This window comes from Schistocerca americana, chromosome 2 (assembly GCF_021461395.2).
Source record: "Schistocerca americana isolate TAMUIC-IGC-003095 chromosome 2, iqSchAmer2.1, whole genome shotgun sequence".
Classification (NCBI taxonomy): Eukaryota; Metazoa; Arthropoda; class Insecta; order Orthoptera; family Acrididae; genus Schistocerca; species Schistocerca americana.
The window spans coordinates 294,409,036-294,433,115 of record NC_060120.1 but is presented as its reverse complement, the minus strand read 5'-3'; the positions used below and the strand labels follow the sequence as shown (position 1 = coordinate 294,433,115).

At 43.1% G+C, this 24,080-nt stretch overlaps 1 protein-coding gene across 1 annotated transcript in view; it reads left to right on the top strand.

Annotated features, from left to right (window-relative positions):
* Positions 1-24,080, top strand: part of LOC124595363 — a 186,018-nt gene that overhangs the window by 97,204 nt on the left and 64,734 nt on the right. Inside the window, exons 4-5 of the mRNA XM_047134082.1 lie at positions 3,240-3,415; positions 12,295-12,494. Of these exons, the coding sequence (XP_046990038.1) occupies positions 3,240-3,415; positions 12,295-12,494 (376 nt within the window). The remainder of the gene's footprint in view (positions 1-3,239; positions 3,416-12,294; positions 12,495-24,080) is intronic.

The window sequence follows — 24,080 nt, the reverse complement described above, 5'->3', positions numbered from 1 at the left end:
CAAAATCGCAGATATTCGAGCCTATAAATTTAGCGAACAATTACAAAGAGTGGTTGGCTGCTGGACAGTTAACAGCAGGCTTGACTTGCTAATGAGTAACGCGCAGAAAGAGGGGTTGCTCATACATGATGTGTGGTTACTAACAGGCCCAGGACTGAGACGCGCGAGCTTCGTTAAGGGGTGTTGGCAACATAAAGGGTGGGCGCCAACTCTCACGATATAGGAGCTATTTGTGGGCTTACCGGTTGCTGACTCTGTCTTAGATGTTACTATTCTCTCGATAAAGCTGCCAACATATGTTCGCCTTTATTTCCCGACTGCAGACTCTTCCAACATAGTTGTAGTCTGTTTGATAGCTCACTCGGGTTCGAGAATTTTCGGTAGCGTCTGACTATCTGAAGACAGGCATATGAACAAATTGCTATTTCGCCAGGTTCACAACCACTTTAAAAAACCGCTACACTGGCTATTGCTATTCAAGATGGACTCTGAGCATTAACAGTATCTAAGTAGGACAGAGATCAGGAAGAAGTTGTTGTTTTTGGGAGCTGAGATTTAACATATGGGATATGTCTCTGTAACTTTCATGGAAAGTGTACCAAAAGCTCTATTCCAGCCAAATACAGAGAGTTGCTACATTCCAGTTCACTCCCTAAATACCTTTACCAATGTACAATATTCTTTGCCTTTATGGTCCTTCATGTCACCCATGGAGCATGTCTGGGATGCGATTGGAAGACTTGTACTTGCAAATTGGTGGTCTTCATGAACTGACACAGCACAAGTGTGAAGCGCAGCAAAATATTCCTCAACATAAAAATCAGAGGATGAATACTTGCATATCTCAACGAACTGAATAGCTTATTCATGTCCTCCGGGGTCACGTCTCTCACTAATTTTAATGATGGTTATCAGTTCTAAATGGAGTGAAAGTTTAAATGTTTAATACTCGTTGTGTGACGAACATCTCCTGAAAATGTGATAAATATCAGCCTGGTGTCTTATGGAGCAACACTTTCCATTATCGCCATGATATTTGCTCATAGTAGATTACGTTGTCTGTCGTAGGTGAACGTATTGTTAATTTTCATTCGGATTCGGAATACTATGTAGCTTCCTCTTGCCATGTAATCTACATCACAGACTAGCTCTTCAATAACTTTTCCAGGAAAGTTTATTCCTTAGTGAGTATGTGGTCATTTGTGACAAACTGAAATCCTGAACGGTAGAAGGATTGAAACCGGACCAGATCGCCTCCTACTGGAAGTGCTCTCAACACTGAGGCACCAGCCGACGCTTCACGGACCAGTCTGGCACCTGCCGCCAGATTGAACTCTACCATGTATGGTGTGGGACCGGCAGCCGGGAAAGAGTGACTGCAGCAGAAGTTTGGTTGCCCCACTGCCCTTGACAGTAACGGAGCACACTCAGTTTACACTCATCGTAACTCATCAAGAATACATATTCTGCTCCACATCTGTATCTACATACATGTACCGCCATCCACTGCCCTGTGCGTGGCGGAGGTTGCCTATCACCACTATTGGACATTCCACTACCTGTTCCTCCCGCAAATTGGACGAGAGGAAAATCACTGTGTGTATGGCTCCGAGTGAATCCTGATCTCTGTTATCTAGTCATTAAGATCATTAAATGAGGGGTACGTTGCGAACAGTAGACGATTTCTGCAGTCAGTGGTAACTGAGGTTCTCTAAACTTTCCCAATAGCGGGCCCCGAAAAGAACGTCGTCTTTCTCCAGGTATTCCCATTCGTAGAGCCAATTCGTAATACTTGCGTGATAATAAAATCTACAGATACAAATGTAACGACACGCCTGTGAATTGTTTCGATCTCCTCCTTTAATTCGACCTGGTGGGGATCACAAAGATTTGAGCAGTACTCAAAAACGGGTCGCAGAAGTCTTCAACATGCGGTCACGTACTGTTACCTAAAATTCTCCAAAGGAACCGAAGTCGACTATTCACCTTCCGTGCAATTGACCTTATGTTTTCGTTCCATTTCACATAGCTTGGCGACGTTTCGCTTACGTATTTCACTGACGTGACTGCGTCAGGCAGCACACGACAAATACTGTATTCGAACGTTACATGATTGCTTTTGCTACTCATCTCGACCAGCTTACGTTCTTCTACCTTTAAAGCAAGCTGCTATTCATCACAGGAAACAGAAATTCCGTCCAAGTAATCGTGTGTCCTCCTACAGTCACTCAACGATGAAACTTTCTCGTACACCATCAGCGTCATCAGGAAACCATCGCAGACTGCTGCTCACCCTGTCCGTTATATCGTTCACGCATGCAGAGAGCAAGAGCAGTCCTGCCACACTTCTCTGGAGCATTTTGGCGATACCCTTGTATCTGATGAACATTCTCCACACATACAAGTGGTCTTACAGAGTACAAAAAAATCATTCAGTAGGGTTCTCTCTACAGGAAACGGAGATATTTCGAGTTATCTTCCCAGATTTAGCTTCTGTGTTAAACTCAGATAGAAAAACTGAGACGGACTCATTTTTTCCCGTATAAAACACTTGAAATCCATAAAGTGTGCTACACAGATTCTGCAAGATTCGAAACATGTTCAGCGATAGATGATATCGTGCCAAACGGAAATATTCAGGAAAAGTGAACTGCGAAACAACAGGCAAATGGTACAAAACTTTGAATCAAACTGACATTTGGTATTTGCGAACTTCATGCAGATACCTTTTCCGATAAGTAGCGGCTGTTGTTCATCATTACGTATCTAAGTGGTCACAACATTATCCACGTTTCTCACAGCACTGGTAACGATTAAGATGTTGACGTAACTGTCAACGATCCCTTCTGAAAAATCTTCCAAAAATTTGAACAAAATCTCGTGTGCCTCCCAGCCCCGTCGTCTGGGTATGCATGTAGGACTTTGAAAGCCGCTGTCTTCCGTACTCAGAAATATTGCCCTGAAAACATGCATTCGTTCATGAAAAATCGGTAGTTTAGCTACCTAGAGATGTCTGTAGCTCTCTTTTGTGATGTTATAGATTGAAAGTTGTGTGTGAGTGGTAAAACGTCGCTAGACACTGCCTCTGCACTAATATTGTCATGGCTGTACAAAATTGAATGGGTAGACATGTGCTGGCAATAATTTAAATGTAATAGCGGTACCTGTAAGTATGAGGTAACATGGACTACTACTTGTGAATATTATGCAAGTAATTTTAACTGTTTTCTGTGTCTTAGGGTAACAACATGAGCGACCACCGACTCCATGGCTGGACCAGAGATATGGAACGTGTGAAAGATATGCTGCACATAAAATTTAAAGGATGGGTACAGGACATGCAATCCTTCAGCAAGCAGATAGGTAACTACAAGGTGGAAGAAGACAAGAACAGCCCTGGAGAGTATATAGTTAGGTATGAAACTGTGTACATCCAAAACTTTGTCGATCACATTAAGTAAAGTGTATATTTCATTCACTTTTTCTTTAGTTATACAGATTATTTTCTGTAATAGAAGTGGCAAGTTTATCTCCTTTGTTTCGTTTGCGTGATGTTATGACTGCATCTATGAGACTTTTGGGATATTAAGGGGCACTTGTTACGTGTAGCTAGGGACGTTATTAGGGTGGTGATATTACTGAAATGGTAGCAGATACAGTTGTGTTACATCCCAGATAACATCCCCAGTGGACACTAAAAGTTCGACGTCATCAACTCCCAGAAGCTGAAACTCCTTTGTCAGTGACCTGCAAACTGCCATCTACGGAGAAACGCAGAGCGAGGTTCAAGAAACACGGAAGCTGTTGCAGCACTAGCGAACGGTCGATTACCCAAGTCCGCGTGCAATGCAGAAAGCCATCATGGTAACCCAGACACACTGTCATAGTTGTGGCAAAGCGGTGTGTCGCAAGAGAGGCCTAGTAGGTAGTAGGTGCTTCGCAATATTAAGTATTCAGGTTACGAAACCGCAGAAAAGAGTCTCAGAAAGGTGAAGCTGTGGAAGTCTGGAGTCACTAGGAGAGCTGACAACGAGAGAAAACCAGGACACGTGATATCATTGCCACCACCACCGCCGTAGATCGCACAGAAAGCGACAACATAAACGTCCAATCCTTCCTAACAAATGTCCCATTTACTGAGTGCTGACTGCCGACTGCTGAGTGCGTAATGACAACCCTGGTGTTAGTTGATGCTCTCCAGTGAGATTCTTAGGAGTCATAAGTCCTGCTGGAAGGACTCTACTGTCACCAGCTCCAGTACCAACATCTGAGACAACTCTGATGCGACGCAGAGACTGCCATCACCCGGCAGCCGGCTAGAGGCTTGACCTGCATGACCAGTGCACTGTCTGTCACCCACCTTCGAGAGGGAGCGCCTTGCTGCTACTCATCCCATTCCTGTGGCAGAATCAATGTTCTGGCTGGTGTCCCTAAAATGAAGGGCTTACCCGTTTATGACAGCGAGTACTGTAGGTGGATCTAGGAGCGTGTCTCCTGAGTGAAAATCTTAGCCTTCATCGAGAGCACTTTGGAGACCGATGCGTAGAGATGGAAGCCATCGGCGGCCATAGGTCGACGGCTGCCTGGTGACCTAACTGCCGCCATCGACGCCTCGCTTCATAGGTCGAACTGCAGTGTCAGTCTACCCTGCTGACGAGGGAGGACACCTGTGGCGTGGCGCCTTGGAAGTCACAAATGTATTACTGCTAAATAAATGTGTTATTGTTAGTAATATTTTCTTGGCACGCTCAAGTGTAGCAAGTCCCCCACCACCACACCCGGCCGTGCTCTCTCCTGACGACTGTAGGGATCTGTGACCTGACCCCCATTCCTGTTGTCAGCAAGTGGTTGCCAGTTATGGAGACGAATACACCTGGTGCCACACTCATACAACTAGGAGAAAAGCAGTCGACCGCCTATGCGACGAATAGAAGTTCATAACAATTCTGTCTGGTGAGTGACTGACATTTGTCTGCTTCCCTGTTGCGTATTTCGTTGTGCCAGTATTGATTTATAGGGCCTTCACAGTAGGATAAGTGTATCGTTTGTTAGACTGCAGAAACCTGCAGATTTGTCTGAGCTCTATGGGAACACTAGAGAAGTTTATCTGCTGACAGTGAAGCGTTCCATATTGTAATTTATCAGGGCATGACTTGCCATGTGTTCATGCTGTGTCAACTTCCTGTAGTATGTGTAGAAGTATTAATCATAAGACACACGAGTGCACAGAATCTCGTGGGGCTACGATATGATGTAAAGACTGAGTGTAGTTTAGTTCTTTTTTGCCTACTGTGTGGGCTCTTATTCTTATCTTGTATAACAACAGATGGAGTCTACAAAATTGCCAGACACACGAGCAGTGACCCTGAATGAAAAGGTGGAAGCTTTGAAGGGACAGCTAGATCCCTTGTTAGAAACAACAGCGCAGCAGGAGCAAGAAAATGAAGCATTGCGGAAGAGAACAGAACAATGGGAAGCGGTTGGGGTTCAAGGACTCTTTGATTTAGGGGAAAATAAAAATCACGTTGTGTGTATCCACCCTTCCATCGATTCCAAAGCAGCTAACTCTATTGCGCCTTGTTCAGTGAAAAGAACCGACTACGTATTTTTGTTAATGGCGTAAAGGACGTAACCAAACTAGGAAAATGGTAGGAGGAAACGTCCCTGCCAACCGCTGTAGCAGAGAGGTTCTAGGTGCTTCAGTCTGGAACCGCAAGACCACTACCATCGCAGGTTCGGATCCTGCCTCGGGCATGGATCTGTGTGATGTCGTTAGGTTGGTTAGGTCTAAGTAGTTCTAAGTTCTAGGGGAATGATGATCTCAGATGTTAAGTCCCATAGCGCTCAGAGCCATTTGAAACGTCCTCAGTGGGAGACACGTAAGTGTAAGTTATGTACCACGGGGGACAAACAGTTGACAAACCGGCTACCAGTCTAGTACCGCGCTCTCAGTTGCAGTACGGAGCGAGGTTCCTTAGAGACAAACTCAATGGAGTGTCGCAGACCTACGGCGAATGAGTGTAATGCGTCTCTGACAGGAATAGGAAACTGAATTCGCAAATGTATGAAACAACAGAGAATGCGGAGGCCGTTACGGTGATCCTGCAGAAGGCAGAGAATAGGGATCTGGGCGTATTCCTGAAAGACATTTCCTCTAATATGTAAGGGAGGGTCAGAATGGAGAACCCAAGTGACTTATCCGCTGCCATTATGATTGCTATGCTGTTGGAGGAGATCGATATTGCTGCACGAAGGCACAGTGATCGCAGTGCTTTTTCTACTGTGAACTGTCTTAGATGTGGGTATACGAAGGAAATCGCGAAACAATGTCATCAATCGGGATGTCATGCATGTGGGGACGTCGGCCATAAAGGGTGAGGTTGTCGCAAGAAAAGACATGACAAGCAACTTCCTAAAAGTCGCTTGTTACACGGAAATAGGTGCGCCTCACCCATCGGTCAGCATTCCCAGTAGAACATAAGGCAGCAGAAACATGTGCGGAGAAGGAATGCTGCTTGCTAGGCAATGTAAATTGTTTGCAACGTAAATTTCTGGTGGACGCGAGGGCTCGTTTGTTGGTAGTCAAATGGTTCAAATGGCTCTGAGCACTATGGGACTCAACTGCTGAGGTCATTAGTCCCCTAGAACTTAGAACTAGTTAAACCTAACTAACCTAAGGACATCACAAACATCCATGCCCGAGGCAGGATTCGAACCTGCGACCGTAGCGGTCTTGCGGTTCCAGACTGCAGCGCCTTTAACCGCACGGCCACTTCGGCCGGCTGTTGGTAGTCAGTCTGGATCTCCCGGGCAGGAAGAAATTCAGGTCCCCATTGGGAACAACGCTGCTCAGTTTTAACGAGGGAAAAAGTGTTTTCGAGAACATGTATACGTATTGCCAGAAGTTGATGAGGGGTATTTTCGATCGTGAGACTCAACTTTCTTGCTGAATGCTACGCACAAATTTTCCTTTCAAGTGTACTATTGAACTTGGTAGTACATTGTTTCCGCTAGGTGCAACAGCTGCAAGTGTTACACTGTCGTAAGGTTCACCGATCATGAAGTGGTGCAAAATGTATAGCGGTCACATGCACTAAAGGTCTATTCGCAGGACGCTATACCACAAGGTACAAGGCAGTTTGTCTGGGTTAGCGTAGATATTTATTATCCACGGTAAAGCCATTGGAAACTAGCATAGAATTCCGTGTCACACTGCTTCGTAAGCGGAAGTATAGTACGTTTCAGCCACATGAAAGTAGATTTTTTGGTTCCAGTCAGTGTTAAAAATTTTGGTAGGGACAAAGTGCGTCTGCAAAAGGCTTTACTAATTGCTAACTTCGATGTTTTAGAGGAAGATGACATGGATAGGTCAAGGGAGGACCTCTGCAGCAATCAAGCCGTCAATGCGTCTACATGACGTGACAGAGTGGAGATTCACAGGGAAATAATAGGGAAGATGTGGCAACTTTGTTACTGAAGTTCATGGATTGTTTTTCGGAGTCGTCCGTTACCAGCAACTCCACCCACACAGTACACAATAACAACAGGGAACAATGCTCCAGCGTACAAGAACCCATATTGAGTTCCTCCGTGTATCAAATGATAATGGAAAAGTTTATCGACCAGCAGCTAGCTGACGGAATTATTGAGTACAGTGATAGATCCTGGGGAGCACATGTAATTCTGTTCCTAAAAATCACCAGATGGCACTAAACAGTACAGATTTCGCTGTGACTGCCGATATCACAATGCATGAACTGTCACGGACGCATATCCAATACCAAATATGACATAGACTCTCGACAACTAGGATCAGTGTCACTATTTCTCCACAATGAATTTAAAGTGCAGATATGAACTGGAAGAGGTGCCAGAAGATTGACGGAAGGCACCGTTTTCCATTCCGGGAGCTCATTTCCAGTATTGTTGGTTGGCATTCCGACTCAAGAATGCAACTGCAGGTGGCATCAGAGATTCTTGGATGGTGTACGTGGTGGACTGAAATCAAAACAATGTGTAATTTATCTTGACGACATCATAGTGTTTCCAAAGGACATGAAGGTGCATATACAGCCTCTGGACGAGGTATTCAAAAGACTGGGAACATCGCGACCAACGCGAAACATCGATAAATGTCATTTTGGAGCAATGGAAGTAAACAATCTCAGGCATGTAATAAGCAAGGAAGTTGGAGAACTGTTCCACACTTCGTGTCAGCAGTTCAGAATTTTTTGCCACCAAAGACAGTTAAACAGTTGTAAAATATTACGTTCTCTTTAATTATTATCATCGATTCGTGAAGGACCTTGCTGAAATTGCTGGGGCTTTGAACCTTTTGTTACGAAAAGGAGAAAAATTGGAGCAGTGTACTGAATGTGAAATGGCGTTCGATATTTTAAAGAAAGCACTGACATCGTATCCAGGTTTAATATTTCCCAACTTTGTAAAAAAAAATCTGTTTTCTAATGCCAGAAATGCAGCTCTTGGACGTGTCATACAACAGGATGTGGGTTCTAAAGCACATCCTTAATCGTACACATCCTGACAGCTGAAATAAAAAAAAAAAGCAAAATTATTCCATGGCTGAGAAGGAGATGTCAGAGGCAACCTGAGGTATTACATGCTTTTGCTGTAATTTATATGGCCAAAGATTAAAATAGTGATGTCTCACACTGACCTAGAATCGTTATTAGGATTAAGGATCCCTGCAGCAGATTAACGAGGTGGACACTCCGTATGACGGACTCTGACTAAGAGGTAGTACTGGAAAGAAGTTCACCAATCCTGACAGTATGGTTAGGGGAATTGCAGTTGTGCAAGCACTGCACAGGAGCGTTGCTGAACCGCAAAAGGCTCAAGCTGGTGATGCTGACTGTCAAGAATTCTGGTTAGAACCTCGGTTTGTGACGCACAATGGCTTGCTATGCAGAGCAACAAGGAGTGGATTACGAGTGGTAGCACCTGCAGTCTTCTGGAACGAACTCTTGAAACGAATACATGAGCATGTGTTGTCAGGCTATGGTGGTCGAAGAGCAGCTGATAGATGATGAATTGCGGAAAAAATTTTGGTGGAGAACTAGAAAAGCGGATGTCGAGCAATATGTCAGGAATTGCGTACGTTATGCACAACGAAATGATATTAGCCACAGATCGATCCCATTACACCATCTACCACAAACGTCTAATCAGTTTGGAATGCTTGGGATGATCATATTAGGCCCAATTAATAAAACACCAACAGGAAATAAATACATATTGACTATAACTGACCATTTCTCATGTTACATAGTAATGGTTGTAGCCCCTGACCAAAAGGCAAATACAATTCCTGAAGCCTTAGTATTCCAGACATATTAATTACAGACCAGAGTACAAGATTCATGTCTGATCTAATGAAGCCGCTGTGACGACAGCTCCGAATTCTCAAGCTGCGAACAAGCTCCTTTCATGCACAAACAAATAGGAGAGCAGAAAGAGTTCATCACACAAATTGGAAGATTGGCGCCATGTGTGTTGCTTGTGATCCATCAGTTTAGTTGTTCACTTGAGGTCACTCTTTGATAGTAAGCTCTACAACAATGTGAAACTGCACATTAAGTCTTTGTTTGAACATTACGACTTACTGTGTGCTAAAATGTTTCTTATAATGAGTAACGTGAATATAAATAGCGTTGATATCGAGATTACGACGTTATACTTCAGTCACATGAGAGCAAACATGCCGGATCATATTCAGTTTCAACAAGGTTATGCAATGGAATCAACGCCTGTATGCAGACGTCAGCTTCAAGTTAATTAATGTGTTAATAATATGTAACCGAGAAAAGGCCGCAGTTAACGACCAGTGCACTGCCATGTCAGCTGTGCCAGTATACACAGGTCCCGCAAATGGCGCTTCCGAATGAGGGATGTCACACAGGATCCTGTCACACAAGTGGCTGACTCAGCTGTTATGCCTCGCCGCCCCACGACGGGCCGCGAACCGACGACCGCTGCCCGAATGTCATAAGCGGGTGCTAGGGCACCTCAGCGCCATTGCACAGCCGTCAGCCGCCACAAGGCAGCATGCTGTTGCAGCCGGGATCGCATGCATCAGTGTGCTGGGGTCTGAGGGTCACCTCCTGTCGCCTGAAGTCTGTTTCAGGCGTCCTGAAGTACGTCTGTTCGTGTTCGACAATATCTACATCTACATCTGCATTTATACTCCGCAAGCCACCCAACGGTGTGGGGTGGAGGGCACTTTAATTGCCACTGTCATTACCTCCCTTTTCTGTTCCAGTCTCGTATGGTTCACGGGAAGAACGACTGCCGGAAAGTCTCCGTGCGCGCTCGAATCTCTCTAATTCTACATTCGTAATCTCCTCGGGAGGTATAAGTAGGGGGAAGCAATATATTCGATACCTCATCCAGAAACGTACCCTTTCGAAGCCTGGACATCAAGCTACACCGCGATGCAGAGCGCCTCTCTTGCAGAGTCTGCCACTTGAGTTTGCTAAACATCTCCGTAACGCTATCACGCTTACCAAATAACCCTGTGACGAAACGCGCCGCTCTTCTTTGGATCTTCTCTATCTCCTCCATCAACCCGATCTGGTACGGATCCCACACTGATGAGCAATACTCAAGTATAGGTCGAACGAGTGTTTTGTAAGCCACCTCCTTTGTTGATGGACTACATTTTCTAAGGACTCTCCCAATGAATCTCAACCTGGTACCCGCCTTACCAACAATTAATTTTATGTGATCATTCCACTTCAAATCGTTCCGCACGCATACTCCCAGATATTTTACAGAAGTAACTGCTACCAGTGTTTGTTCCGCTATCATATAATCATACAATAAAGGATCCTTCTTTCTATGTATTCGCAATACATTACATTTATCCATGTTAAGGGCCAGTTGGCACTCCCTGCACCAAGTGCCTATCCGCTGCAGATCTTCCTGCATTTCGTTACAATTTTCTAATGCTGCAACTTCTCTGTATACTACAGCATCATCCGCGAAAAGCCGCATGGAACTTCCGACACTATCTGCTAGGTCATTTATATATATTGTGAAAAGCAATGGTCCATAACACTCCCCTGTGGCACGCCAGAGATTAGTTGAACGTCTATAGACGTCTCTCCATTAAGAACAACATGCTGTGTTCTGTTTGCTAAAAACTCTTCAATCCAGCCACACAGCTGGTCTGATATTCCGCAGGCTCCTACTTTGTTTATCAGGCGACAGTGTGGAACTGTATCGAATGCCTTCCGGAAGTCAAGGAAAATGGCATCTACCTGGGAGCGTGTATCTAATATTTCCTGGGTCTCATGAACAAATAGAGAGAGTTGGGTCTCACACAATCGCTGTTTCCGGAATCCATGTTCCATCAGCTGATTGGCTGCCTTCTTCGCCTGCTCGATCGCCAACTTCCAGCTATGAAAACCCGCCCACTCCTTCACTGCCTTAAAATCCAGTTACTAATAGATTGTCCGCCCTTAGAACCGTACTACAAGTATCGTACAATTCGCGTAAGACATTAGAGTGCAATAAGACTGCAGATTTTATAGGAAGCGTCTAAGACGGTCCTTTGAAACCACCACTCACGAAGTAAGACCCCTAGGGAATAGTTGCAGATCCAAGTAAACAATGCTCTGTGTGCAATAGTGGTGCGATATTTCGTCGTGTATTCCGTCATGTAACTTATATTGCTGACTATTAACATCCAAACAGGTCAAAAAGTCTAGTTTTAAATGCAGGAATGCCTTCAGTGACTGATTCGTGCTGTGATGATACATTCACTTTTATCGATTGTATTCATCGAGAGTTCTACTTTCAGCAGTCCTACCCGTCTCGATAAGCATAATTATTGAAGCTGCTGCTTCAGTTAATTCGGATACAAAACCCTCCTGGTAGTTTTAAATTGTGTGCTACTCCAGGATTCGACCCCAGAAAATTCAGATCAGAGCATGCTCCACTATACAGTGAAAATTAATTTCAGAAACAATCCTCTAGACCATTTCTCTGCAGTATACTTTATTCAAGGACAAATAGCTCTGCAAGGTGTGCATCGTATAACGTTTTAGTTCACTGTAATTCATTACAAGAAATTAATTTCAGTTACAAAATATGAAGGTTCCGTGTTCCAACCCTGGACTGGCCACGGTTTTATCTTCCAGGAAGTTTCAAATCAGTGCACACTCCAGTGCTGGGCGAATATTCATACTGGATATTTTTACATTCCTGCATACACTAGGCCGGATTTGACCTGTTGATTTTATCAATTTTTAACTCTCAGTTCATATGTTACAGGCAGCCACTGTTGAGTCATCGCTTACTGGACTATCAAGAGCCGCTGCTCTTTTTTCATGATGACTTTAGTGAGGTGTGTGAGGACGAACATCCAGAGGCGTCACAAATGTTCCATCTCGCCGATGCACTGTACGCCCTCTATCGTGTGAGGTGGATCGGACTACTAGTATTCACAAGTTTTCATAATGCAACCACTGTAGGTAAGTTTAAAACTGGAACTCAGCTACTTCAAGTTTATGCACTGATGACTGTGTTCTAATCCAAGGAATAAGGTTCAAATACCACCATGGACATTCAGTTTTTCATATGCTGTGGTTTTATACGGCACCCAACTTAATACCAATAATGGGACAAATGTTGTTCTGGCATTATTTTACTTTATTCGAGATAGTGGACCTTCCCTCATCCATCCCCCTGCTCCATGATGAATTGTTACCTTCTGCCCCTCTGATAAAATTCCTCCAACTTCCCCTCTGGAAAATACCCAACCCTCCCACTCCCATCACCGGCCCTCTCCCCACTCTTCCTCCACCTGGTAATTGGCAGTCTGTTCTGAGTTGCTGGTGTCAAAGGACATGGGGTAGTTTACTTTTGTTATTTTTGGTGTTATTCTGTTGGAACTTTGTGGCAAAATCTCATCATACTCTGCTGTTCATTTAATTTTGAAAGGTGTAAGAATTGTAAAGTACTTCAAAAACGTTTTGGCCTGTCAGAAAGTAAACAAGCAAGTAGACTGTTTATTTCTGACTGCACATGCAAAACAGCAAATCTGGAAAAGCAGAGATCTTTTTGACGGTAAATAATACATACCACAAAAAAATTGTAGTTAAAAATATCTTCACTGGAAAAATAATTACGAAAAACGCAGGAAACAGAGCATGCAATTACCCAACAGCGTTGATGTGTAACCTGGCTCACAATACCGTCCGAAATTAAAATTTTTGGTGGGAAGTACTCTTCTGTGCCCCAATTGTACATCAAAAATCATCTGATTAGGTACAATGTATCATAACTGGTGCTATCCCAACAGAAAATGCTTCAAAATTCGTGGGACGATGTACTAATTACACAATGAAATTAACGGTGAATCATGCATATCACGAGAAAACGATATTTAAAAACATCACCAAAGATAGAAATTATCGCGGAATTCCGTGGGAAATTCATGTGACACAAATTTACACCAATCATGTGCATAGAAACTGACAAATCATAAATATCACAGAAAAATGGTAATGAAAAACTTTGGCACAAGCTAAAATAATCACAAGAAACAGAATTGACACCAGCAGATGAGCAGATATCGATGGTACATCATACACATTCCGTGAAAGCGAGTGGTTAAAAACATTGCAACGCACTGCGCTAAAGATTGTGGAAGATAAACATAATTACAAGCATTACAGAAGACTTGCATCTTACACTTGTGCGTTGTAAAACATGTGCTGTAGTTGTAGGGTCAACTGCTGTCCACTGCCACCCTACTTCAGCTCGCGTCAGACACAGCTTGGCAGTCTACTGCAGGGGACAGCACTACAGTGCTTGGCAGAAGTGGCAGCTGGCTGTGTGGCCTCCTATTTTTTTGTACATCAATGGCCCGTTCAGGTTGGCGAACAGCTGTAATCCTCTAGAGACCTGTGCTGACAGCTTCTTGTTTGTTGCTAGCTGACCACCTGCATTTCGTTATGTGTATTTCCCGGAACAAAACGTTCACTCAATCAGTAGTGGCTTTAAAGGCCTTACTAGGAAGATGATGTCGCCCTCTGTGCAGCGCCCACGACCAGTTTTAGAGGACTGGTTTTTTGTTGTTCTGCTCTGACAGCCCACAGGCTAATAGTGGCGTCTTCTGGCCATTATGTCTGTCTCACTTTGTTGTCATCAATCAGCTTGTAGTGGTACTCATTTGACAATGTACTTCTGTATTCAGCATGTTTGAACCAGCAGACCTGTAAAGGCAGCTTCAAAGGCCTTCCTACAAAAACAGAAAAAGGATGGTGTTCTTCCTGTGATCATACACACAAGCTTGCTTCATAGGCATCCAGAAAAGTTATACAGCAAACACTAGAACGCTAACCTTGGCTTTGATGTGGGTGATAACCACTTTTCAAGGGTTTCTTGTGAACGCCAACAAAGACATTGCTGGAACGATGACCTTGTGAACAACACCTGTCCCAGAGCATTATGCACCAGCTTTGATGTAGATGCTGGTACAGGTTATTTTCCGCTAGGACTGGTGAATACTGACACAAAAGTTGCTGTTTCACCTGTGTTCCGTAGGACAACAACACCAGCTATGTCTGAACCTGCTGACCAGAATTCTCCCCAGTACAAGAATTCCTTATGGTTCTTGCCAAATCAGTGGGCAGACCTTGAGACTATAAAAATCTTATCATCTCGACAGTCATCTTCATTCTATTCTAGTCTAGAATACATTCAGTTGTCGGTGTTATGTGTAAATCCGTTCTCCTCTTTTGTGCAGTTGTCACCATTTAACAGTGCCGTCAAATGGTCAGCATCTTCACGCAGCATCAGCTGCGTCAGTGGCAGTCGGTGATGTCCGAGGAAGTGTTCCAGGGAATTTCCACGTAAGCACATACTTTCGTAGCAAATGTTTGCGTGTTCGTTGCTCTGAGTGTTTAGATACCGTTCAAATGACTAAGTTATCTGTGTGCATTCGTTATTGCGTTGCTCTGAGTGCTCAGATTTTCGTTAAAACGAATTTAGAAGCAAGTGTTCATCGTTATTTTGGAGCATGTTTTTATCAAATAAGTGTGACAATACGAATTTAGTAGCAAGTGTTCAGATTTCGAAATAAATTTTTGTGACTTCATTGCATGACTTTATCAACTCACAAGGGAACCTCCCCATCGCACCCCCCTCAGATTTAGTTATAAGTTGGCACAGTGGATAGGCCTTGAAAAACTGAACACAGATCAATCGAGAAAACAGGAAGAAGTTGTGTGGAACTATTAAAAAAATTAGTAAAATATACAAACTGAGTAGTCCATGCGCAAGATAGGCAACATCAAGGAGAATGTGTACAGAGGAGCGCCGTGGTCCCGTGGTTAGCGAGAGCAGCTATGGAACGAAAGGTCCTAGGTTCAAGTCTTCCCTCAAGTGAAAAGTTTAACTTTTAATTTTCAGTTTATATGACAAACTCTTATGTTTTCATCACTTTTTTGGGAGTGATTATCACATCCACAAGAAAATCTAAATCGGGCAAGGTAGAAGAATCTTTTTATCCATTCGCCAAGTGTACAAGTTAGGTGGGTCGACAACATATTCCTGTCATGTGACGCACATGCCGTCACCAGTGTCGTATAGAATATATCAGATGTGTTTTCCTGTGGAGGAATCGGTTGACCTATGATCTTGCGATCAAATGTTTTCGGTTCCCATTGGAGAGGCACGTCCTTTCGTCTACTAATCGCACGGTTTTGCGGTGCGCTCGCAGAACACAGACACTAAACTTATTACAGTGAACAGAGACGTCAATGAAGGAACGGACAGATCATAACTTTTCGAAAATAAAGAAAGTAAAATTTTGAGGCGAGAGAAGACTTGAACCAAGTACCTCTCGTTCTGCAGCTACTCACGCTAACCAGGGGACCACGGCGCTCCTGTGTTCACATTTTCCTTGATGTTGCCTATCTTGCGCATGGACTACTCAGTTTGTATATTTTACTCATTTTTTTTCATATTTCCACACAACTTCTTCCTGTTTTCTCGATTGATCTGTGTTCAGTTTTTCAAGGCCTACCCACTGTGCCAACTTATAACTAAATCTGAGGGGGGTGCGATGGGGAGGTTCCCTTGTCAGTAGTATCTTTCCTTGTTAGAGTACGCATTCTTGAAATGTTGAGAGGGGTTAATTGACAGGTATAGGTTGAGAGAATGTACACTGCTGAGCCAGCACAACCCCCAGAGTACTCTCCTGCGGTGATTCCGCAATGTAACAACGTATTCTCGTCAAAAATATTTGTAATGTTGTAATTTTTTTCACACTAATATGTATCACTTGCAGGTGATTTCTAGGAGGTCGAGGGTAGTGTTACACGACCCCTGATGAATCTGTGACAGATGTGTGTAAATGCATAGTCCTTTCTTTAATTTTTTCTCGTAATAGAGTAAACACTTTTTAAATCAGTATGTTAATGATGCTGTTGTTGTAAGCGAAATCAGTAAGGTGGAACGGCGGCTCCATGCTGGCCCCGACGAGGACATTTCATAGTTTTTGGAAGAAATAGAGAAGATGAATTTTATCCATAGTGGATGGTGTTGAGCTCCATGACTCTTCGTTTATAGGGCATAGAAACATTTCCGCTACCAGTCACAATAAAAGATTATGTTGGAACAAATAAGCCCTCGGTCACAAATATTAAGTCAAAATTGATCTGGTTTCGACACTACTATGAGCGTCGTCTTCAGATTTAGACTAAGAGTTCTAAAATATATTAGGTATATAGTACATTAATAAAATTAAAGTCTGTACTGACTGGAAAAGATGCAGTACTTACAAGTCACATATTAAAAAAGATCTGAGCCGGAAAGGCGACGTCATTAACAGTTGTGAGATGGGGAGTCGCTAAGGGCTGCTCGTACTGTGGACAAGGGTTGCAACGAGACTGAGGTGCCCACTTTAGAAAGTGTGGGCAAGTAAACATGGTGTTGCTGCGAGCGCCATCTAGTAGCCTCAGAAACAACTAGGCTACAGTACATTCAAAATGGGACACATGAAATTGTGATGCTGCTGATTCAGGCATAACGTAAGCATTAATAATAATAGGATGAAGTTTCATATTTATCTGCTTTAAATAGAGATACATTTTGTAACGTAAAAAACGTTAGTTATGACATACAAGAAAACAGCAAAGATGTGACAGGAAAACAACAATTCGGTAAACTGCATGAGGAAGTCTGAATCAAAGATCAAGCAATGGCTTTATACAGTCAAAAAAGTTTTTATTTCGCAGCTGCAGCTGTTCGTTGAGAATGAGGCCGTCATGACGAGTGAGATGTTTGAAAATCTCCAATTCCTCTAAGACATCTAACCTACGCCCCTTCTTTTCGGTATGCAGAATATTGTTATCGCCTATAGCTTTAGGCAAGTGTCCAGTAATTAAGAGATGGTCAGCAAAGGATGAATTTAGGGGACTGGTGCCGTTCTTTCTCAAAAGATGTTCTGTATATCTGATGGTGAAAGCACGTCTAGTTTGCCCTATATATTAGGAGGAGCAGGTATCGCAGATGATCTTATAAACGCCAGAACTTTCTGTAGGGGAGCGAATGGATTTCAAATTATGAATGAAGTTTCTCTTTAGATTATTATTAGTAGAGAAGGCAACATTGCAGTTGTATTTGTTGCGAAGCATGCGCTGCATCTGATAGGAAATGGGTCCTATGAAAGGAATAGAAAAACGTTTTTTTGGGTTAATTTCAGTGCATGAGGTGTTGAGCGTGGTAGTTCTTGCAGTTTTATTTTTTAGGATATCGTCCACTATGTTAGGGGTATAATCGTTATTGACTGCTATGGTTTTAGTTAAATTAATCTCCTCATTAAACTTTTCTGTTGAATGTGGTATGGAGGTGGTTCGGTGAACGGCAGAGTGAAAAAAGGCCATTTTTTGAGACTGTGGATGAAAAGAGGAAGCAGGCACGATTTGGTCAGTTTACGTTTCTTTTCGAAAAATATTGAAAGTGATGTTATTGTCTTCTATTGTAAGCGTCAAGTCTAAATAATGTAATTGGCAGTTTTCGTTTTCGAGTTCAAAAGTGAAAGAATTTTTTTTACGGATGTCGTTAAAAAGTTTAAATATATGATCAATTCTATCGGCGGGTCCGTTATAGATGACTAGAATATCATCAACGTATCTTTTGTAAGAAAGGATACCTAGTGAAGCGGCTGAGACACGGTTAAACAGCTTTTTTTCCAAGGAATTGATAAAGATGTTGGCAGGGATGCCGGCTAAAGGGTTGCCCATAACGAGCCCATCAGACTGCTGGTACAGTTGTCCGTTGAATTCAAAGTAGTTGTACTTGACAAGGACATTAATGAGATTCATGAAGTCGGTAATCTGTTCATCTGATAGATCTTTTTTAAATTGACGTAAGTTTTCTTCCACAATTATGAGCGTCTCATGTACCGGGTCATTGGTACAAAGATTTTTAATATCTAAGGAAAAAAGCTTGGTGTCTGAACTGCATACTAAGTTTTAATATTTTGGACCAAAACGTGGCTGTTAAGAACGGAACAATTATTTTCGAAAACGAAGGATTTTTTCAAAGTTTCGTGTAGAAATCGGGCCAAATCGTGATATGCGCTATTCATGCTATTGGGGATTGGACGTATTGGATGATTAGGTTTACGAATTTTGAACTGCGACCGAAGTTTAGGGGGCTGAGGGTTCATATTAATGAGTAGTTTCTTTTGGAAAGGTTTTATAAGAAATTTTGCATTGTTAATGGCTGATCTTACTTCTTTCTGTAATTTAGGAGTCTGATCATCATGCAGTTTACCGAAATGTTGTTTTCCTGTCACATCTTTGCTGTTTTTTTGTATGTCATAACTAACGTTTTTTACGTTACAAAATGTATCTCTATTTAAAGCAGATAAATATGAAACTTCATCCTATTATTATTATTAATGCTTACGTTATGCCTGAATCAGCAGCATCACAATTTCATGTGTCCCATTTTGAATGTACTGTAGCCTAGTTGTTTCTGAGGCTACTAGATGGCGCTCGTAGCAACACCATGTTTACTTGCCCACACTTTCTAAAGTGGGCACCTCAGTCTCGTTGCAACCCTTGTCCACAGTACGAGCAGCCCTTAGCGACTCCCCATCTCACAACTGTTAATGACGTCGCCTTTCCGGCTCAGATCTTATTTAATATGTGACTTGTAAGTACTGCATCTTTTCCAGTCAGTACAAACTTTAATTTTATTAATGTACTATATACCTAATATATTTTAGAACAGTTAGTCTAAATCTGAAGACGACGCTCATAGTAGCGTCGGAACCAGATCAATTTTGACTTAATATTTGTGACTGAGGGCTTATTTGTTCCAATATAATTCTGACACGGCCACTGAACCTTAGCAGCTATGTTCAAAGTTTTACAATAAAAGATTATTTATTCGTCACACAACCGGTTTTGGGCCTGTGCCCACCCTCAGGTGTTTATAAATTCATGTACATTTAAAAAAAACTGATACATGGACATGAAAATGATAGCAAATGTGCAACTGAGTGAAAAACTGTCACAATAGCATAATTATAATAAGGATGCTTCATCTCTATGTAAGTACAGAAATATTTTCGACAAATGCTGCCTTGCCACTTACAATTGTTCCATTTGTTGTCTGTTTAGTCACCAGCAAATAATTTTCTTAATATTTAAACAGCGATCTCCAGTAATATAAATATGTACATAAATGTATAAACACCTGATAATGGGCACATGCTCAAAACTGGTCGTGGGACGAATAAATAATCTTTTATTGAGACTGGTGGCGGAAATTTTTCTACACACTATGATAGAGAAGGTGCTTCAGCTCCATTAAGTCCAGTCACCTATGCCTGACTGGGAGCAGGTGCTCTTGATGACCTCATGGATGTGGTGCCATCGTGGATGTGTGGTAACATTACCACAGCTTCAGGTGATTTAGGTCCCCATTTTTGTTTTTTGTAGCGTGTATATAATTAGTGACTTTTCTTTTTTTACAGCAGCAGTAGGCGACTTGATAGCATGCCTATTAATTTTTCGTTATTCTTTCTCTACCGTCAGCGAGACAACTCTGTAGGGATGAGATTCATCCTGGCATCCCCACAGTACACTGTGACGTGTTTGCCAGGACACGTGAAGATGGTATCACCAAAACGTGGACCTTCATGTCACGTCTGTCCCACTAGGATGAGGTTTGTCGCTGTAGAACCCACAGCCACATCAGCTGTCACCATCCCCAGCATTGTCGCCCCTGCTATCACTGCCTTCACCACAGCACTGCTCTGGCAACCATGGGCCTCAACCTTGTGTTCGTTAGGATACCACCACAGCTGGTGACTGGGTGGAGGGTCAATTCTACCGACCCTTCGTCACCTCCACCATCACTCCAGCTACCATAGGTGACAAATGGCCTGCAGGCATCCACCCATCTGTCTACACACCACCCAGTCATTAGGACTCTGTCACCTGCTGGACCAGAGCTAGGAGTTGCCAAAATGCCTCATCTCCTCAGAAAGCTGCCGTTACTGCAGTCCAGAAGCTCACACTGGCCCAAAGCGGATGCACCTCACGGCTGGAAGCCTAACAAAGCTGGTCGCACAACATCAAATACCTCATCACAAGACTCCACCACCGACTTCGCCCAAAGAATGATTGTAGTGCTCGGCTGCTAATCATAATAGTAGTAATTGTGATCCTGTGGCTAGTGGCAGTTTCGTCTCCAGTCTTATTATCGATGGACATCAGGTTTTAATGTGAAACCACAGTTAAACTACAAGGTTATACAGGATGCATTTGAGGAACATATCTGTTGTGGAGCAACACGCCTCAAAATTATTAATGAACCTCGGTTTGATGTCATTAAGTGCAGCGCTGCGCTGTGTTATGAACTCACACGTCTCCCTAAAAATGACTCAGGCATTGAGGAGACAATTATTGTATACATCTTTGGAAGGAAAAGTGGCGTGGTACTGCGGAACACCTCCAACGCTAAGTAGTTTCATGATTCCACCTGAGTGGCATACAGGCTAAGTTTTCTGCCATGGAAGTTAGCTCAGGTAAGGCAATCAGCCATGTACTACACGTGATCATCAGCACACGTGTCTTTGATCCGCTAAATCAGGGGTACAGCTATATTGATCTTACTAAGGATATAGATTATAAGAAGGTATGTATTAAAGTCCAAAACACGAGGGAAAATTAAGTTTTGCCAAGTCAGTCCTGATTGTGAAGGAAATGGTAAGAAAAATCAGCAGTGTCCACTTCAGTAAAGCAGAGATATTGACGTTCGTGGGTTTTTATTATTCTGACGGTATCCATCTCCCTATTAAAATCCAGGGCACTCCTAAATTTTTGGCACAGAATACTGGGCTACCTCCTCATGTTTATTGCCTGAAGGAGAACAAGCTAGATACATATGGTAAAGATTTTACGACCTCTTCTTTTCTTTGAATTTGCCAGTCAGCCTAAGCTACATGTAAACATGCTGCTGCTCTCGAATGGTGTCGATTATCACTATGTATGGATCAGAAATATGTTATGGCACCTTTCATCAACACTATTCTGTTGTTTATCTGTAATAGGAAATGAAAGGGAACTGCCACTAGATACAGAATCACAAATACTACTACAATGACTAGCAGCCAAGAACTGAGACTACTCTGTGAGCAAGGCCAATTGTTGGGTGGAGCAATGATATATGTTGCGTGGTGCACCAGCCATTCGAGGCCGCCAGTGGCAGGGTGCAGATGTGTAGTGCCAGTGTGAGCGTCTGGGCTGCAAAGATGGTCATCGTGTGAAGGGAAGAGGCGTGTCAGGATCTCCTAACCCTCACCTGGTTGGTGGCGGCGTCCTAGGGATTGAGCGTGATGTACCTGGGTGGGTGGATGCCTGTTAGCCATCTGCCACTAGCAGTCGCTGGAGCGATTGTCCAGGTGAGGCAGCATCGACAAGGTTGCCTATGTTGTTGGTGTCCAAGTGGCTAGAGGGACGAAGCCCATAGCCACCAGAGAAGTGCCACAGTTGGACGGCAGTGGTGATGGCGACAGCGGCTGGGATGATGGTTGCTAATGTAGTTGCAGCTTGTGCAGCCGAAGCCTCATCCCAGCAGACGAAGCGGGCCACACAGGTCCACGTTTTGGCGATGCCATCTTCATCTGTCCAGACACGCAGATGGGGGAGTGGATCACAAGCTCAGTAGTGCTGGCTCACTGACTGTGGAGAAAGAATAATGAAAAATAAATAGATATGTTATAACTTATACCTCGCGTGCTGCTGCTGCAAACAAAGAAAGATGACTGATTATATATGTGCTACAAGAAATAGAATTGGGTACACAAATTACCTGAAGCTGTGGTGATGTCACCCTGTCTCCACGATGACACCACGTGCCTGAGTTCATTAGGGACCATCTTCACTTGGTTAGGCATCAGTGATTGGACTTGACAGAGCCAAAGCTCCTGTTCCATTCCTTCCACCAAATATGGCATGTCGTAATCTGGACCAGCATGGAGCCAATGGCCCAGCTCACCGTTATCACCTACAACAGCAGCAAGATACAAGAAATGCACACAGCAGTATGAAAAAGATTACGAGAAGAATATGTACATACTCTACATCTGCAACAGATTCATCAGTGGTGGTGTGACACTACCCTTGACATCCTCGAAACCACTTTCAACTGCAGGACCATATCGATTTAAAAACGTATACGCATAGACAAATTACAACACTACGAAAAACAAACTTTTTTAACGAGATTATGTACTCACATGGCATATAGGCTCGTCAACATGCATCCTCACAGCCTCCAGCTATCGATGGAGGTCTGCCAACATTTCAGGAATGAATGCTGTAACAACAAGAAAACTTTTTTCTGCCAAAAACATGCTGCTGAACTCATAAAATGATGCTATTAAATAACGGAAATGTACTTAGAAATCTGAACAGTTGCTACTATATTGTTTTTATCATACTAAATTTATAAAAGCATGAACCAAATTCCCAATAAACACATGTTCATAAATTTATTTCAACTCAAACTTGAACACACAGATCAGTAAAATTATAATTCGAAATCTGACCACTTGCTGCTAAAGTCGTTTTAACAGTGACACGTTATGAAATATATCAACACAAACTGAACACACGCTATTAAATTAGCATAAACAAGATCTAATCACTCACAGCAATGAAATAAAAAACAAACGACAAGCCCTTGCTGCTAAATTCGTTTACTGAAACATGAACTCTCAGAGCAGTGAACACATAAACACTTTCTACGAAATATGTACTTACATGGCAGTTCCTCCAACTACTGCCTCAGACGTTTCCCGCTGTCACTGATTTTGTTGTTGCTGCTTGAAGATGCTAATCGCTTCGTGGGGGTGTTAAACGATGGCAGTATGACAAAAGAGGCAGATGGATCCACTAACGATGATGACAACTCAACATAGCCACAGACTAGAGGAGAATGAAGATGTCTGGATGGGGCAGGCTGTATATAGACTCAGGCTCTGCCCACTAATACGGCGGAACCCATTAGCAACGGTGTACGTGGGAAAAACCATGATCAACAGCTTCAGACACGATCAGTGCTGTTGACCCACAGATCGCAGATGAAACAGCAATCAGTTCTTCTTCCAATAGCATTGTCTTTGTCAGTATTCACCAGTCCTTCCAGAAAAAAACATGTTGTCAGACTCATCAAAGCTGGTTCAAATGGCTCTGAGCACTATGGGACTTAACTGCTGTGGTCATCAGTCCCCTAGAACTTAGAACTACTTAAACCTAACTAACCTAAGGACAACACACACATCCATGCCCGAGGCAGGATTCGAACCTGCGACCGTAGCGGTCTCGCGGTTCTAGACTGTAGCGCCTAGAACCGATCGGCCACTCTGGTCGGCTCATCAAAGCTGGTGAATAAACAGCTGGCTATGGGCATTGTTCATAAGGTCCGTGTGCCAAGAATGTAATTGTCGATGTTCAGCAGGCCTCCCCAGAGTCCTGTTGTCAGTTAAATCAAAGCTGGTGGAAAATCCTCTGGCAAAGGTGTTGCTC